Source organism: Carassius carassius, chromosome 9, assembly GCF_963082965.1.
Source record: "Carassius carassius chromosome 9, fCarCar2.1, whole genome shotgun sequence".
In the NCBI taxonomy this organism is placed as follows: domain Eukaryota; kingdom Metazoa; phylum Chordata; class Actinopteri; order Cypriniformes; family Cyprinidae; genus Carassius; species Carassius carassius.
In genome coordinates, this window is record NC_081763.1 from 9,581,805 (window position 1) to 9,601,447 (window position 19,643).

General features: G+C 35.4%; 1 protein-coding gene across 3 annotated transcripts; it reads right to left on the reverse strand.

The window, feature by feature from the left end:
- Positions 1 to 18,384, reverse strand: LOC132148885 (phosphoinositide 3-kinase regulatory subunit 6-like). Of its 3 annotated transcripts, none has more exons than XM_059557648.1 (21): positions 18,280 to 18,384; positions 16,709 to 16,858; positions 15,598 to 15,677; positions 14,650 to 14,754; positions 14,339 to 14,430; positions 14,157 to 14,225; positions 13,812 to 13,944; positions 13,525 to 13,594; positions 9,820 to 10,003; positions 9,019 to 9,160; positions 8,843 to 8,929; positions 6,859 to 7,246; positions 6,662 to 6,755; positions 6,463 to 6,576; positions 2,549 to 2,659; positions 2,275 to 2,389; positions 2,107 to 2,177; positions 1,082 to 1,172; positions 520 to 575; positions 305 to 408; positions 1 to 172 (listed from the first exon to the last, which is right to left on the reverse strand). In XM_059557648.1, exons 3-21 carry the CDS (start codon positions 15,608 to 15,610, stop codon positions 19 to 21), a joined length of 2,193 nt encoding a protein of 730 aa, XP_059413631.1. In that variant the 5' UTR covers positions 15,611 to 15,677; positions 16,709 to 16,858; positions 18,280 to 18,384; the 3' UTR covers positions 1 to 18. The 3 variants fall into 3 exon arrangements, with proteins under 3 accessions (XP_059413631.1, XP_059413632.1, XP_059413634.1); XM_059557649.1 differs by lacking the exon at positions 18,280 to 18,384 and adding an exon at positions 17,026 to 17,275; XM_059557651.1 differs by lacking the exon at positions 16,709 to 16,858 and having other exon boundaries at positions 18,280 to 18,325.
- Between the last annotated feature and the right edge of the window lie 1,259 nt (positions 18,385 to 19,643).

Consider the following 19,643-nt stretch of genomic DNA (forward strand, 5'->3'; position numbering starts at 1 on the left):
TGAATCCGAGGTGTATAGTCATTGCTCAATGCCACAGAAGGTGTTGATCGGTAGCGTGAGGGTCTTGTTGACATATTTGCCCAGTGGTTCACTTCGCTCTCCCAAACTGTACTTTGATTTTGTACTCGGCTGATGAGAGTATCCCGGGTCCAAGCATGGAGAAACTTCAATGCTGTGGGCAAAAGATGACAAGCATGATTCCACTGGAACATACGTTACACATAAGAGGTCATGTTGGCCATTCATAAAAGCAATAAATGTTGAGAATATATGTATAGTAAGGTATTATAATCTGACTCTTCACCTCTGGACCTTCTCGTATGTTTTACGTGGGTCTTTATCCAAACATACTGTGAATGTCTGCGCCTCCAGAACTCTGATACTGGCGCTAACAGCTCGAAATGAATTCTAGAGACAAACCAGGGATTTTACCTCAATATATCATTCAAGAGTACAAAATGTATAATCGAGAACGTTACAGAAAGACCACTCTGTTATATGTTGACCACGTTCACTTACTCTGCTGGGTCTTGAGGGATTGATATCTTGGAAACTTATGCTGACACTATGTAGACCTGTAGGACCAAAAAGTGTCACATTACAAACAAGGAAACCTGTGTTTTTATTTCTTTTCCTCATTTGAAATATGTATCAGTAACTTCTTGTTGGTGAAAATGCACTGTCAGTGGTAAGTCTATAATAAATACTGCCAGCCAAGAGTTAGTGTGTTATCATTAACTAAAACGAAAAGTCAAACTAAGAACATTTATATAAAGGAAATAATTGACACACACACACACATATATAAAAAAAATCTAACAAAAAGAAAAAAAGAAAAAGACATGTCTTTAAAACAAATAATAAAAACAACAAAAAATTAAATGAACACAGAAAATATTCAAATAAAATCATTTAAAATATTAATCAATACTAAGTACATCTTAGTAAATACTAATAAGTATATTAGTGATACTAAAATAACATTGCAGGTCAACTAAGAAATATCACGTGAGTACTAAGAGCAACACTGTCATTATAGTAATGTCTAAGAGTGTTGTAGTATTTTAAGTATGTGACGTACTTCTGACTCTGCAGGAAGGCAAGACATTGATCAACATGCCACTTATCTGCAAAGACATTCCCATCTCCTTTTCTCTGTCACTTATTGAGGCCTAAAGAAATGCAAATACCAAAACTTTTATGACAGATTCTGTATTGTAAGAACACTAATTAAACAATGTAACTATATACTTAATGTAATATATTAATGTAATATATATATATATATATATATATATATATATATATATATAAACCTAATACTCAGGGGTGCCCATCATTTTTTCAGCCTGGTTCTCATAAGAGAACCTAGAGATTTGGTTTATTAAATGCCCATTAACCCATTAAATGCAACTATAAAAATGAATTAATAATAGTTATAATATTATTACACTTTATTTATTTAGTTTTTAAAAAAATTAATAATAGTAAATAAACTAAATAATAATGTGATAATATTATTAAAAATAAAAAGCAATCCTAGTATTAAATACAAGGTTTAATACTAAGTATTAAGTAAATTAACTTAAAAATAAAATGCTAATATTTACTATTACTTTGTTTGGATGCCTCTTTAAGAAGAATCGCTTTATTTATTCCCCAATTTTAATTCGTTTTGGAAAAAAGCATCTAAAAATATATAAACAAAAGCGTTTTCATCATATTCAAACTTAAATTCAGCAGGCTTTTATTTTGGCGGGTTGCCGGGAAGTAAGTATACGCGCTTCCGGATTTAGCGCTGCCAATTAAAGAGCGTCAGTGAATGAATGTCACAGTTTTGTATTGTGCTTTGAAAACGGCATGACATAGCCTAGATTTATGCTTTCAGGTTGAAAATAAAACTTATATAGTACAGTTTGTGATCTAAAATGGTAATTGTGCTTTAACAGCTGTCAACCATGTCGGTACGCAAATACGCTGTCAGAACATATTTATATTACGCTTTTTTTATTTTGGTCGCGCATGCGGACCTGCGCACCACTTATGTGCACCCCTGCTAATACTACAATTTTAAATGTCCACCAAAAATATCAATAAAATACTTACCTTTGTATAATTAACTGACACGACTGCACCATTAAATTCTTGGGGGTTGTATTTTTTGTAACGCACTGAACCTTTAAGGCACAATTGATGGCAAACATTTAGTAAAAGCAGATGAAAAAGATATATGATGTAATAAAACATTTTAAAACAATAGACTGACATCAGTACCTTTAATTGTGTCTTTAAATGTGGCTCTGCAGCGTTTGACCTCTGGAAAGTCCATGGCGAGTTGAGCCACAAACACCTCCTCCACTGTGCTGCTGCTGAGGCCTGAGAAGCAGATCTAGACACGAGATCATACAGACATTTACTTTTAGTTATGGAAAACAACCTACAATCATGACAAACTTTTGGTAAGCACACAGACAGTTCACTTTTCACAGAAGTATTGATTCATTCACTAAGACGAGAAGAAGATATTCATTGCAAGATTTAATCCAACCTTGACAGAGTAGATGGGTAGGTGCACCGGATGCTGGCTGACACGTGTGTAGTATGAGATGATATCTAGCAGAAAGGTGTTGGGGTCCGAAGATTCACTCTGAGTTGACTTCTACAACGTCATCAATTAAGAGGAATGTTAAAAAAAACTCCTGAATCCCTATATTTATATATATATATCCACATAGATACAGATAAACTCTCAGGCCCAGCAAACAAAGCCTCCTCTGCTGTTCTAACAGGACTCTAAATACACTGTTTATTTAAAATATTTTTACCATTGCATTCTCATTTATCTTTAATTTCATCACAAATGTCATCCATGTAAATGTCATTTCATTTTGCACATAACTTGAGATAGACATACAGACATACAGAAAACTGAAAAAATAGCAAAACAATTTAGTTTTTCTAAAAAAAAGACCAGGAAAAGATGTACAGTAACCCTATTCTCTAGCTGCTCAGATGCGTTAGAGCTCTCAAGCATTTTCTTTTTTCTTAAAAACAGTTATACTAATAATTTCAATTAATTTCAATGATATAATTACATGGATGTACCATTATTAAAGTAAAAGAAGAGAAAGGACAGTGAATAATGATTCTGAACTAGGGTTGGAAGCCAGAACCGGTCTGATTACAGAGGAAATTACTCTTATGAACTTGTTCTTTTTGAACTGATTTATCTAAAACATACAGCACAACTGTTGTCGAATGAATGACTCTTATGAACACTTTTTATTTATTATTATTATTATTTTTATTATTATATATTTTTTTGTAAATTGAACCCCTTGAGCACAGCCAGTGTACTCCGACTCTCGAATGAATCACTTTAATGATCTGGTTCTTTGTAGTGAATCATAAACATACTGTGCATTGTTCGCAGTGTAGTCTCACTTCTGAATAAATACATTTTATGAGCTGGCTATTTTTAAATGTTCTTTTTCAGGTAAAAAAAAAAAAACCTACTCTGAAATGCTAGAAAAAACCTCCAGTTTCCAGCCAATGACCCGGCATCAGTATGGACTGGTCTGAAGAGCATCACCGAGTACAAGACAACACCCCACAGTCTGTGAAGAATCAGCAACTGGCTGACGATCTGATGTGTGTTACTGCCGGTTTGAAAAGTCCACTCTACCACCCACTCTGATCTGCTCTTCACACATTCACCTACTCCTCCTGCAACACCTCTTTCTCCCTCAGCCAACATTCAACCTTCACTTAAGGTCTGTGGGTGTGAACCGTGTCTTCAGGAAGCAGAAGACTGAGAAAGCTTCAGGGCCAGATGGTGTTTCACCTGCCTGTCTTAATGTCTGTCCTGACCAACTGGCCCCCATCTTCGCACAGATCTTCAACAGATCACTGGAGCTGTGTGAAGTTCCCTGCTGCTTCAAACGCTCCACCGTCATTCCTAGCACTGGACGTGATGATAACAGACCTGTCGCTGTCACGTCTGTGGGCATGAAGTCATTTGAGAGACTGGTCTTGGCCTATCTGAAGGACATTACTGGACGCTTGCTGGATCCTCTTCAGTTTGCCTACAGAGCAAACAGGTCTGTGGATGACGCAGTCAACATGGGATTGCATTACATCCTGCAACACCCCGACAATGCAAGGATCTTATTTGTGGACTTCAGTTTTGCCTTTAATACCATCATGCCTGAGCTTCTCTCAGACAAACTGACCCAGCTCTCCGTACACACCTCCGTCTGTCAGTGGATCACCAGCTTCCTGACAGACAGGCAGCATCCAGGACCCTCCATATCAGAACTGGTGCCCCTCAGGGGTGTGTGCTCTCCCCACTGCTCTTTTGTACACGAATGACTGTACTTCAAAGGACTGCTCTGTCAAGCTCCTGAAGTTTGCAGACGACACTACAGTCATCGGCCTCATTCAGGACGGTAACAAGTCAGCTCACAGACAGGAGGATGAGCACCCGGGTTCGAGGCCCATAGTCCAAACGATGAAACTCTCTTCAAGAGCACACAGCAACTGAGGTTTAAAACTGTTCAAAGAAAAGGCTCAATAAACTAACGCACTGATTTAATACACTAGGTATCAATATCTTTTCCCTTTGTACTAGTGATGTTCGGTTCACGAACTAATAAACTCATTTGATTTAACCGGTTCTTATTAGTGAACCAGCTAAACCAGTTCACCAAATCAGACGGAATCGTTTGAACCGGTTCGCATCTCCAGTAAGCATTAATCCACTAATTACTTAAGTTATTCAGTTTTTTTAATGTGGCTGACACTCTCTCTGAGTCGAAATTAACCAATATCCCGGAGTAATTCATTTACTCAAACAGTACACTGACTGAACTGCTGAGAAGAGAGAACTGAAGATGAAATTGAGCCAAGCAGCTTGTGTGTTGTGATAACTTCTCTATGTGGACTCGGAGGGCTGATTATTAATAGTCTTTCTTGTTCTGTCCCATCTATGATATGTTGCTGCCTTTATTACTGTGCTATGCATTTAAAATACACATCATTTAGATTTCTATATAAATGTATATACTTGTTTTTTCATGAATGTATTTTACAACGATACAAGGAGCAATGTGTGAGATTTTACCAGATTTGAGACTTATCAGCAGATACTCAGAATGTTCGGTATCGAATCGGATCGGTTCTGAAAATATGCTACCGTTGCATCCCTACTCCTCACACCCAGCACACTCCCTCTTTACAGAGCACTGAGCACCAAAACAACCACACACAACAGCAGGCAATAAACCACCTGAACAACACATAACACACCTCAGGACTGAGTGACTAATCAAAACTTTCATCTGTAAATAGTACATATGCACATTCACATTTATGTATATTAACATTCTTTTTCTCAATATTTTATTATTTTATTGTTATTCATAATTTATTGTTTTTATGAGCCGGTTCTTTTTAGTGAATCAAACACATATACAGATAACTGTAAGATAATCAATGTTGTCTCTGACTAGTAGTTCATATAACAAAGTGATGTTAAATATACACATTATGCACTTTGTCAGTATAAAAAGATAAAAAGAACGAAAAATACTATCACATTTTTGGTCTGTTTAGTATTGTTATGGAATATATAGTTTAGACCAATAATTAGTTAGCACTTTCGCTGCATCTAAAAATACTGTCATTTTAAAATTATCCATGCAAGATGTAAACATATTTTGTAGTGATTATTTTATGTGTGTATTTATTGATTTATTATGTATTTATATATTATTGTAAGATCTTATTTAACAATGGAGTCCCCTCTTCCACATATCTATCCCAAAAAAGCACTTAAAATATTGATGGAAATGCTATGAATCATGACTCAAGTGAATAAAAATAACTTAACAGGAAGTTGAAGGTGTTGGGTCCGAATATTAACTCTGAATTTAAGAGGAGGGTTAAAAAACTCCCTAAATCCCAAAATATAGGCCTATAAATATATATATATATATATATATATATATATATATATATATAGCATGAGAACATGCTCCAATACTTGCTTGCTTGTTGTATATATATATAACAAGCAAGCAACTATAGGAGCATGTTCTCAGTTTCAACAGATGCACAAAGCCTTCTCTTGCTGTTGCAACAGGGCTCAAAATAAATAATAAAACAAAATTGTCCCATTAATTTTTATGTTGTCAATGTAAATGTTATTTCATTTCATCTATGCAAGATGTAAACATACATTTTGCAATGATAATTTTACATTTATTATTGAAAAAAGAAAAAAATCTGATTTAACATTGAATTTTCATTTCTTTTCCCACATATTAATAGCATAAAATCTCTTAAAATATTGTTAATGGAAATTCTAAGGATTCATAATAGCTAAAAGGTACTGGAACCAGAATTACAATTCTTAACAATTCCCATTCATATTGTGGACATATTCAAAAGTGTAATAATTACCATCTGGGCAAGTTTTAGAATCATGGCTCCCAAACCGTTGATATTACAGTCATACCACGGATCCACCCTTCCCAAATATCCTGCCAATGTCAGCATGTCTTCAGGAGCACCCTCCTGGGAAACACATGCATTACAGTGAGATGTCATTGCTGACGGGTTTTTTTTTATTAAAGGAAAACTAAAGCAAAATCGATTTTACCTGAACAGGAGAAAGTGTCTGGTCAGTCACTGGAATGTAATAAATCTCTATATTAACTCTCTTTGTCAGCAGCAGATGTCGTGCCTCCCTTTTCCTGAGCACAAACATAGTAAGATGAAAACATTATACATTAGCCTCATACTTTTTAAATGCAAAGGTAAAATGTGTAAAAGAATGGTTGAAAATATCTTGAAAACCTTATAGTGTGGAGAGTCTTGGCGAGCCGTCCTAGCGTTCTGTCGTCACCCATTACAAGGATCCGAGCCGTGAGGTTCTTTTCCTCTTTAGTAAGACTGCATCCTCCATTTCCCCTAATGGCCTCCATCATGAGTGTCAATCTGTTGCCAGCTTTGGGACATCGCACACACGGCCTCCTGTAGAAGGACTGAGAGCTGCTGTGCTCCTCTGAGCTGCCCTGAGACTCCAGCATTATGGAGGAGAGCTCACTGATGGGCATGTCTCCCTCTATGCCACTGTCTGTGGACACGGTGGACACGACCGAGCTACGCTTCAGGTCATCCTCATCCAGACAAGCAGAGTTTCGGTCCGCAGGAACCATCAGTGCAAAGTTAACCAGCTCATTCCCTGTTAAAAAGACAATTAGAAGATCACAATTCTAAAACTTACAATTGTAAGAAAAACTAAGGCAGAACTCTCACAAATTTCTGTTTATTTCCTCTGAATTTTCAGTTTACATTTCACTATTCTATTTTTTTTTTTTTACAGAATTCTGAGTTCATGTTGTGCAACTGTTTTTTTTTTCCCACCACAAATACAAAATAAAAATCGGCACTTTTTATCTCTTATCTGCAATTTTTTTATATCTCATAATTTCAAGTTAACATCTCACAATTCTAACTTTTTTTTTAGAATTCTAAATTTACATTTCACAATTATTATAATAATTTTTCACCTCATAATTTAAAATAAAAATAGTAATCGCCACTTTTAATTCTGACTTTTTCTCGCAATTGAGAGTTTTTCTAATTGTAAGTTCCCGTACTAAATACAGGGAACAACTGCCAAATAGAGGCTATTTACACTAACTCCGCCCACCAGCGTGTGATTGGGCTAGTCAACAATACAAAAAAAGGTTGCTAGTCGTCAACTCTAGAGGCGCAGATGGTAAAACATACGTTGTGCTCTTTTTTACGCGATTGACCCGGGTTTGAATCCACCTTTTGGCTAACATTTTTTCTCCCTTTTCAAATTTCAAATCACATCAGAAAAGTATTTATTTTCAATAAAAATTAAGGAAATAATCAAAAAGTTGAAAATAAAGTATCGGGTAGGTTTGGGATAGGTGTTGGGAGGGCTTTACTGTCCCAGTAAGGTGACATCCATTTAATAATTTGAATCAAAATGTAAATTTACACTCAATAATTTATTATTGCATACTGTTTTATGATGTACGACAATACTGAGGCAAAGATAATTGCCACTATTTGCAATAAGTAGTAGCTATAAATACAGTAGCAGAAAATCTTGCTATTTTAACAGTGTAAATAGAATCTATAGCTATTTGCACCGCATAAATAGCATATCGCTAAGCTAAGATAATGTGCTATTTGCACTTAGTGTAAATAGCCGCTGCCTTTATGTATTCATGTCTCTTCATAGTTTGGTTATCAGTTATATGCATTAAAGGACATCTTTTGTCATTTAATGAATGTTTTATTGAACCGCATTTTTTAAGTGTTGTGTGTGTTACTATGATGGTGTTTTGTGTTTGTGTGAATGTACCCTCTATATATTAGTATATACTTCAACTTGTGGGAAAGCTACTTTTGATGAACTTTGACTCTCCATGTGGCTTTCTTTTTTCATCATCTGCATTATTATGGTGGTTGTCAATATATGTTAAAGGTACGAAACTTTTAAAACATTTTTAAGTGTGCGTTGTTCAATTTTACATTCAAATATTCTTGTGTAGATTTTACAGTTTGTCTTGTAAACGTGTTTACAGGTTTTTTTTTTTTACTAAATTATTTTAGCTGCCAAAATTATTCGATTAAATCTACACAATTTATTTTTTGCAGTGTAAACTTGCCATTTGTATCTCAGAACTGCAAGAAAAAAGTTTGAATTGTGAGATAAAAGTTTGCAATTAACTGTGGCAGAAACAAACTTTCATAGTTTTAAGGGAACAAGCGTTTGTTAAATAGCAGCAGTTGAGCTCACATATGTCATCCTCTTTGTTCCAGACGTGGAAGCTGACCTCAGGAATGGGCAGCTGAGTCTCTGCCGGCGAGGCTGGACGCGACCGATCTAAACAGACAAACGTTTGAAAAATCTACACCTTTGAGTTTGTTTGGATTAAATAGTGTCTTACTGGATTGTGGTGAGGACATTTCTACCTTTTGGAGCAGTCAGGATGTCTTGGTAGATCTCTTGCAATCTTGTTTTGTACTGGATATCGTCAGAAGCTCCATCTTCTGTTCTCTGCTCTAGGATGGTGACGAGATCCTGGAAGTGCAGCTCCAGCTCTTCACCTAAATGCTGATATGAATAAAGTTCACACAGTTGTTTAGAGCATAGGATTTTCCAGCAAAGACTTTAGGGACATCTTAAAGGATTAACAGTTTGCTACTGAAATTTGCTTTCATAGTTTCTTCAAACACATCAGTTTGCAAAATCTTCCATAAGATCTTCTATATATATACAAAAAATTAATTACATTTATTTTTATTATAATTTTTTTTTTTTTTTTTTACAGTATTTTAAAATGAAGACTGGAGTAATGATGGTGAAAATTCAGCTTTGCTTTACAGAAATAATAATAATAATAATAATAATAAAAAAAATAATAGATTAAAAAAAAAATATATATATATATATTTTTTTTTTATTATTATTATTATTATTATTATTATTATAATAAAAATAAATGTAATTAATTTTTTGTATATATATAGAAGATATATATATATATATATATATATATATATATATATATATATATTTTTTTTTTTTTTTTTTTTTTAATTGTAAAAAATATTTCACAATATAGTTTGAAATTGTTATAATATGTTACCATATTACTGTTTCTGCTGTATTTTTTATCAAATAAATGCAGAACTTGTTGAGCTTTACTATATATTCTATAGTATAGGTATTCTTAAAAAATATATAACAGGTGTTTTTAAACATCCACAAACCTCTAGGGACTGTGCGAGCTGGTCAACCTGGCACTTTTTTCCAAATCCAGCTAGCAGTGTGTGCAGTAAAACTCTGCGTTTGAAGATCAGCGGGTCTCTACCAGGGTCTGTGCACTCCACGTCAGCCTTGAGCGCATTCACCAGAGACAGGGGAAACACTGCGGGATCCACAAACACAAACACCCTGGTGAAAGAAAGATGGAGAGAGAGTGGCACACAGTAAATACAAAGACAATGAAATTAAAACATTTAGGCATTTAAGAATAAAACAATTCATTGTTGAGTGGGCAAAGACATTTAAACTTCCTTCATGCAAGATAACAACCTTGATATCATGTGTAATAACTATAATAATAACTACATTTTTATATGTTAATGCATGTTGGAGAGGCTGCAAAAAAAGAACCAAATGTTGCCGCTCAAAAGTGTGGTGTTGGTAAGATTTTTTTTATGTTTTCTAAAAGTCTCTTATGCTTGACAATGCTGCATTTATCTGATAAAAAAAATAAACAGTAGAATTAGTAATATTGTGAAATATTAAATCAATAAAAGACATAAATTTCTCAAAGATGAATCTAAGAGTAAAAGATGCATACCTGACCTCAGGAAAATACATAATATGGAGTGAAGAGACACACACCTTTCTACGGGCTTTCTGGCTACAGAATAGCCCAGACACTTTTACTGCATCCTTTAAATACAACATCAAGATAAAACATTCCCCAAATGGAAGCATGAAAAAACAATTAGAATTTGCATCAACCCAGATCCAAGACCAGGGTAGTTTACATCTCAAAGGGAACAGAAGGTCATTTATATTGTAAAATATAAATTGTGGAATGGTGTAATGGGCACTCCCATTACAGTAAACAAAATATCTCTTGACTCTTAGGATCTGTACTATCTTTTAGTCAACTTTTGTAAGATTGAGACCATTGTACCACTCGCCCTGAGTAAGGGCGGGCGATATCTCGATATTTAAAATATATCGAGATATTTTTTAAACAGGATATGGATTTTGACATATCGTATATATCGATATATTGTTTATATTTAATTTTGATTCCGCCACTTTGCTTGTTTGTCTTCTCTGTGCTGTGCTCACCCCCGTCTCCTTGATTTTGTTCCCCCTCCCCTCGCGTTGAACATGGCGTCGTCCGCAACCAGACCGGAGGCTACAGAACTAGTATGAAAAAAAGGACAACTGGCTCCATTATATGGAGATACCTCGGTTTAAATGCGTCGGGTGAACAGCAGGCAGATGTCTACTGTAGGGCACTATGATTTCCGCGATGCAGAAAATGCGGACGGAATTGCGGAATCCAGTCATAAAAACAGAATTTACAGTTTACCGTGGAATGTCACTAAATTTGTAAAATTTTAAATGAATTCATCAAAAGTAGGTCATTACAAATCACATCAAATCGCGATATGGACTAATATCTGTAAATATTAAGCCGGAAAAGTCTAAATATGAATCCTGCATGTTTTGCGTGTCTGTGTTAATGAATGGCGCAGAAGCGCTTCTTCGTTTTATTACACACACGGAAGCGCGTGTGACGCTCGCGGTGATTTCAGTGTCTGTCTTCTCACTTTAATGAGGACGTGAACACATGAACGACATCTCCAGAACTGCTCTGACAGTCACTTCATGAGCATTTGACCGTTTGATTTGAGTAAAACGAGCGTCACATCACATACACAGAACTGTAAAGGTATGTCAACCCGTCAAAATAAAAGTATTTGCCAGAAATCTATTACTAGCCTATTGTTCAGCAGAATGTACACAGCCTACTACTACTACTACTACTATTAAAATGAAACGAACAAAATTTAAGGAATGATCACACAACATTTCTTCCATGTATTATTTTTAACAGTAAATCCCCTTTGTTTACCAAAAAATAAAGTTTGCTTAATTTTCAATAATTAAAAGATAAATTAAATGAATGTTTTATGCCTTCATTTGATAACCAGAAAAATGTGAATGCACAGAATTTCAGAGGGGAAAAAACATTTCACATAAAGCTATTTTAAGAATTTTTTTTTAACAAATTAACTTGTTTTTATGCATTTAAATAATTACACTTGCTTAAACACAGAATAAGGTAACATTAAAACATATGGTGAAGAAAACAATAAAACATTTCATAGGGCCCTAAACATGTAATATTTGGCATATTTGTTTTTACAGTAGTTTTTGGGATGTTATTTTTCCTGTAAAGATATCGATATATATTTTTTGCTCCATATCGCCCAGCCCTAGCCCTGAGACTATACAAATGACCCCAAACATGACTGTAATATTACTTGCATAGAACATTATTCTACTGACCGTTCTGAGTGAACTGAGTGGAGGGAGGATGGGTAAAGAAAGGGATGAGAAGGAACTGATAACATGTGAGAGAGGTGTTTCCTGCACCTCCACTGTGTTTCTTTAAAAAGAAAGTGGCGAGATGAAAACCACTATTTTCTGTTTCAAACCTTCACATAACATTTTTAGGTTTTAATAACATTAGATATTAAAATAAAGGTTTTGATTTTTTAAAGATTTATTATAAAATTGTATTATTTTCTTCCCAAAATGCAATAAATCCATGATACCTTTTGTTTCCTCAAAATGCAATAAATCCATTGAATCAATATGAAAGTTATTAACAACATATTAACAACAATATCACATTAGACCACAGAAATTCCAAAATGATATTTCCCTTACATTCAACTTCCAAAAGTGCATTAATCTTTGCCATGTTACAGTCATTTAGTTGACTAGTGCTATGTGCTATATTATTATTTATAAAACATTAATGGCATTAATAAAAACACTAACACTGACAAGCTACACGATATCACGTTCATAATTGAACGCAACTCATCTAATGAATGTGATATAGCTTGTCAGTGATCTACTCCTCTGTGTATTAAATGTCGCTCCATCTAAAAGATCGTGATGGAGATTTACCGGTACTATTAATCACAGAACCGGCTTTACTGACGAGATGCACATGCGATTTATCATGCAGCCCTCATTTGTTGATCACAAAGTATAAAGTATGCATTTCCTCCTATCACCCTGATTCCCCAGATCATCAGGCGAGTCAGTGAAACCAAATGCTCCCTCCTCTTAGTAGCTCAGCTCTGGAAGAGCCAGGCTTTGTTTCCAAAACTGATGCAGCTCGTGACGATGACCCCAAGGCCCATCCCGTTGAGGGGGGACCTTCTCTCACAGGCGAAAGGCATGATTTGGCATCGCCATCCAGAGCTGTGTCTGGTGCATCGACGGGAGTCTGATAGGCTCCCAGCAAGAGTTAGCAACACCATTCTTAATTCAAGGGTGCCGTCTACAAGACGGCTCTATGGCCAGAAATGGTATTCCTCAGTTGGTGCTCTGCAAGTGGACCGGTTTTCATGTGACGTGTCCTGCGAGCTGACTTTTCTCCAAGAGCTGCTGAATAAGGGGCGCACCCCATCCACACTCAAAGTATATGTGCTGGCCATCGCGGCGAATCGTTCTCTCATTCTCTCTAACGATAAATTCTGAAGGGCTCCATTCTCTCCGAGACGCTACAACGTTGCTATGGTTATAACATTTAAATGTGGATGTCACTCCTGAAACTTGCAGTGTGTACGTGGCTGTCCCCACACTTTTTAATAGTAGTGTGTAAAATGACGAGAACATTAATAACCTGGCATTACACTTACTTCTCATGGAATGGATAAAGATCACTGCATAGATTGTGTTCGGCACTGACTCTCCTCTGATACAGTATTCCTGAAATACATTAAAAACAGCACCTGAAGAATGCTGCAGGATGAGACTTCAACCAAATGAAATATGGAAAACAGAATATCTGAGTCCTGTCTGTGGTACATCTTCTGAATGTTATTCATTTGATTTAGATCAACTGTATTGAAACATGCCATCTCCTCGCATGAAGGGTGGTTAGTACGAAATGCTTTTATTGCTTTAATGTAACTGTATATATTACCTGGTGCATTTTGTTCCATTTTCATTTGCTTTGCATAGTAGAGAGCGATTGCACAGTAGGGTACAGGTAATGTAACTAAACCTTTCAAGCAAAAATACATCCTTCGATATAGATCTTCCGGAATAAATACAGACTGAAATAAAGCAGAGAACCTGATGAGTAACATGCATCACACATGGCTGAAAAACAAACCAATCATGCTGATTTCCAGTTAAGATACAAGGAACTGTTCCTACAATAACAATTCTGCTGGGAACTTGCTTACAGATGCATTTCGTATTACTGACTGGAAACAATTACAAAACAAACAAAGCACTCGCAGACACGTGAAGTTAGAAATCTGACCTGTAGGACTGTGTAGACAAGTGTGTGAAGTAAAGGAATAATGCGAATCTTGGAATCGATTCTCTCCGCCTGGAATAAATCAAATCAAAGGAAAAACCAGCTAATCATTCACTGTAAAAATCTTCAGATGTTCTGCACACAAATTTGATGTCTATAACAGAAAGAGTAATTGAGGAACAAACCTTTTCAAGCTCTTTTATGAGAACCCTCAAAAGAGGGACACTGACAGATGGATTTCTGTCCACCCTGTTATGCAGAGTCCATCTCAACATGCCTACAAAAAAACAACATTTTTTTTAACTATATGTAACAATACAACATTGAATAGTTTTTGGTGAACTCCTCATCTTAAACAAGGCAATGGCGTATTTTAGTTTCATATATTCAGACATCATACACATGATATCTTCAGGCTATATAACACATTTTAAAGCTATCAAATGCATAGATCTGTATTACCTTTCAGTTTGGATTGTCATAGTAAAGCAGGTACCTTTATTGCTGGCTGATCCAGCCTGAGGTTCACAATCCAGCTCTCGGAGTATTGAATGGACATTGTGGTAGAGACTAGACTCCACAACTGAGGACACACCACCGACTGCAAAACAGTTCACACAGCTCCTTTAATTCTCATGGAGCACGAACAATTCAGTCTTCAGTTAGCAGATTGAAACTTTTATAAAGAATAATAAATATATACACTACTGTTTAAATGTTTTGGGTCAGGGTTTTTAAGTCTCTTATGCTTAAAAAGGCTTCATTTATATAATCATGATCATTTATATGAATGCTGTTGAATACAAATATGATTAATGCCAAATATTTCAAATTTAAATTAAGCATTTTCTATTTGAATATATGTTAAAGTGTAATTTATTCCTGTGATGCATTTCTCCAGTCTTCAGTGTCACAAGATCCTTCTGAAATCATTCCGATTTGGTGAATAATAATAATATTTCTTCTTATTATTATTAATGCTGAAAACGATATTATATATTATAACAATATTATTTCTTTTTAATGATTCTTTGATGAATAGAAAGTTTCAAAGAACAGCATTTATTTGAAATAGAAATTTGGATCATTATGAATAACATTATTGTATCTTTACCTTACATTTGATCAATTTGATGTCTACTTTCTGAATAAAAAATATTAATTTATTAAAAATAACTAAAAAACTTTTGAATAGTAATGCAAATATGGTACTTCTCCCATAGTTAACACCATTAAATAAATATTACGCTATGGTAGATGAATTGTTACTAAAATTAAAGACTTTAAAATACAACTGAAATAAAGCTTGACCATTTTAACATCAATATCAAACCCTCAGATTTGATATTGTTTCCGTGCAATAATAAAACTAACATAATGTAAGAAATGTAACTCAGTAATCTATAACAGACTAGCAAGTGTCAGGAAAGAGTGTTTTTAGTACATGCTTCTTCCATGGTGGGGTTCACAGCTCAGATAATATCCACATGACATGGATGTGTCAGTTAGAAAGGTCCTTCATGTCTGCAAGCACAAAAAGGAATAGCACACAGACACATCAGCAATACATCACAATGCACGCAAAACTTCAGAATGATCTTGATAACATGATTATTTTGATGTACTGCATTTTATGCCCATTTCCTGCTTTGAGATTACAAAATAGAGAGCACAATACGGATGCAGAAAAGACCCTACAGTTCTCGGCACAGGAAGCAGAATTCAAAGGGGTGAAAACCTCAGGGGTTTTCATGTTGTGAGAGAAATGTTGTTATTTCTCATAAATCATGTGTTAGACGTAACAATATATTTTCATCGAACAAATGGATGAGCATAAAATGTATGAAGATTCTCAACCCAACATCAGGCCGCAGCTCTTTTCTGATAGGTTTGCGAATGGCCGGGCAAAAAAAAAACTGTGTGAAATGCTAATAATAAAATACAATTAATCACACAATCTTGCACAGGATAGCAAAATAAACAAGCAACACTTCCCAAAACTTTAGTCGCTCGTGTCAATGACTGTACGGTACTTTGCTTTTAATAACTAATGCTGATACAATACTTAAACTAGCGTTTATGCAACTGTTTATTTCAGTAATTTTGCATATTATTGGGCCTATACAGTTTATCGTACAATTAATAAAATTAATGCGCGTTCAGTTTAATTCACTTTTATTTGTATTGTTACGTAATGACTGGTTCTACATGACAATTAAGAGTGATCCATAAACACAAGTATTGTCCACATGGTAAAAACATCCAGTTCTAAGATTATGCAACTTATGCAGCTAGTTAACATCACATATTCATTTATAAGTATTCATTTATTTTAAGGTTACTTCCCTATATCAATCATTTTGCCATTGCACTGGGTCGCCACTTGATGTCCAACTGAGAACAACTGCACTAAACAATTTTGACAAGACCGAAACAAATACTTCTGCTTTCTTACTACCAAACAATTGTGCATTTTATTAAATTATTCTTTGATTATTGCTGTATCATCCACACAAAAATAATGTGCAAAACAAAATTGCACTGTAAATTCCTACCTTCGATGCATAAAACCGCTGTTCCTACAAGGCACTGTGAAACCAGGTCCTCGAGCGAGAGCAGAGGGTATTTGAATAATCTTGACAACAGTCTTGCTCATAAGGAAGTCTCTTTTCCTGTCAGATCATCTGTATGAATGCTTACCTGTGCTAAACGAAAGAAACAGGCACTTTACTGCCTAGACATTCAAATGCTGGCTTTCTCTTTCTTACAAAGACAGACTGAAGACCAGGCTCTGCTGGTTTCCTGCAATACAAATGTGTGGCTAAATGAAGCTAAGCGGATATTTTTAGACTGACGTTTTTTCACCTCTCACCAGAGTGCAGAGCAGAAAGGCCCACGTCGCTCAGAAACTCATGCTTGTCACAGTAAATCACCTCATAGTAAGCTGTTGTTTTCATCTCTTTTATTGCGCAAGTAAAAGCAGACATCACACCTTTATGGAGTCCAAAACTTGAGCTCCACCCAGCATTGCTTTTGATATGAACTAAAAAGAAAAGGGAACTGCCAGTGAGAGATATAATGATGCAGTGCGTAATCTGACTATATGAGACCATACATAACCAATACTGATCATTTACAGGGCCAGCGACGCAGATGACCCCTGATAAGGAGTTTCAGAAAAAAAATGAATGAATGACTCTATGAATAAATGAATTAACAAATCTTCAGTGCTATTAAGACATTCACCAAAAGATGATGTGGTCATTCTGGTTTCACTTCACTGAGTAATTAAATGCTTACAGAAACAGAACTGAGGACAATGGAGAGCTAAATAACCACCCACATGGGGATTTCAAACATCTGAACCTCCAGTAATAGGTTTCAGTCATGTAAATTCAGTTAGAATTTGATCTCTGCTACTTAATGACAAGAGATAAAATCTCCCTAAATGCCTCCTATGACCAACTCAAGTGGCTCTGTGCTAAACCCAGGCTAAGCAGGTAGGCTGGTCTTAAATTGTTTCTTGACTCCCAGCATGACCAGCTAAAGAAATGATCAAAACCCCTTTAAAACAAGCCTGCAAACCTGCTATGACCAGGCTGGACGACCAGCTGAAACCAGCAAACCATGTCTGTTTTTTAGGTATTTAAACTTGGTCCAATATTGACCAAGAGCTGTCAAAATTAACGTATCATACACTCAGTCATTTCTGTAGTAGGCTATAAACTCCTTTTTGAAATCATGTTTAATCATACTTCTGAACAAGTGCTTCAAAAATTATTGTGAGCAACACAATTTTTTTTTTACTTAAATATATTATTATTTTTAACACAAATATTATAAATATATAGACTAAAATGTTATACTGTACGTGTTTTATATTTAATGTTTCAAATTAATACAACAGTATACATTTTGAATCACTAAATTAAAATTGTCAACTTACAACGCTTTTTCATCAGTTATGGTGACCACATGTAAAGCACCTTGACTTAAACAAACAGGTTATAAATAAATGCATTTGCATCGGCGTAATTTTAGGAATATGTTTAATGGCAGATTTTCATGTCATGAGTTTCACCAAAGCACGTTTTGAACGTTCGTAGAACACTTTAAATCATCTTACCTGAGTTTATCTGATGCAAATCTACTCGAGTTCATTCACACTTTACCGATGACAACGGAGCGCAGCGTCACGCCCATGCGACGACGTCACATCGCGTTACTGGAGCACATCTTCGTTGAAATTGCTTGATCGACTGATACAGTTTTGAGAAGTGATGTATTTTTACGAAAATGAACTATTTATTTCATTAAATAAGTAAACAAAACAAACAAATAAACAAATATTTAATGTTTTTCTCTTTCTTTTTAGCAAACAAATAAAACCTTATACCCTCATACCTCAGTCAGATGCACATACAAGGAACAACTTTGTATATCTGCACATAGGTCTTCTGTGTGAGGAAACGGTTTACTTCCTATTCATTAACCACACCACTGTGTCACACTGCATACAGACTCACATGTGGCTTTTGTGTCATGAATGAGTCTGATTCTCATTTCACCTCAAAATGAGAAAATAAGGAGCTGGACTGATGACTATCTACTGTACCATACTTTTACATGATACAAAAAAATAAATAATAATAATAATAATAATAAAGACAAGAAAAAAAAACATAGGTGTAGGCAGAGTTATGACATTACCACCAAAGAGTTAAAAAATAAGCTTATCTGAGACATTAACGTTTGCTAATGAAAAGAAGACATGAGAAACTTGACACTGGCATGCACAGGCAGTTCCCTTTTTTAGTGATTCTAGATCGACCTTAGTTCTGTATTTGTGCATTTCACATGTGTGAGTCATCATTGGCCAGTCATCATTAAAAAAATCCATTGTGCCTACGTGAATCAAATAAAACCCAACACTGACGGTAAACTCTAAAGAATTCTAGAACCAGGTGAGTGGGAAGCAATCCACAACACATGAGTGCCAAAATAGAGTCTGTGGTCTCCCTACCCAGTGGTGTAATGTAACGAAGTTAAAATACTTTGGGTCCCCCTACCCAGTGGTGTAATGTAACCAAGTTAAAATACCTCGGATCCTCCAACCAGTGGTGTAATGTAACCAAGTTAAAATACTTTGATTCGCCCAACCAGTGGTGTAATGTAACCAAGTTAAAATACTTTGATTCCCCCAACCAGTGGTGTAATGTAATCAAGTTAAAATACTTTGGCTACCCCAACCAGTGGTGTAATGTAACGAAGTTAAAATACTTTGGGTCCCCCTACCCAGTGGTGTAATGTAACAAAGTTAAAATACTTTGGCTCCCCCTACCCAGTGGTGCAACATAACCAAGTTAAAATACTTCGGGTCCCCCAACCAGTGGTGTAATGTAACAAAGTTAAAACACTTTGGCTCCCCTACTCAGTGGTGTAAAGTAACAAAGTTAAAATACTTTGATTCCCCTACCCAGCGGTGTCATG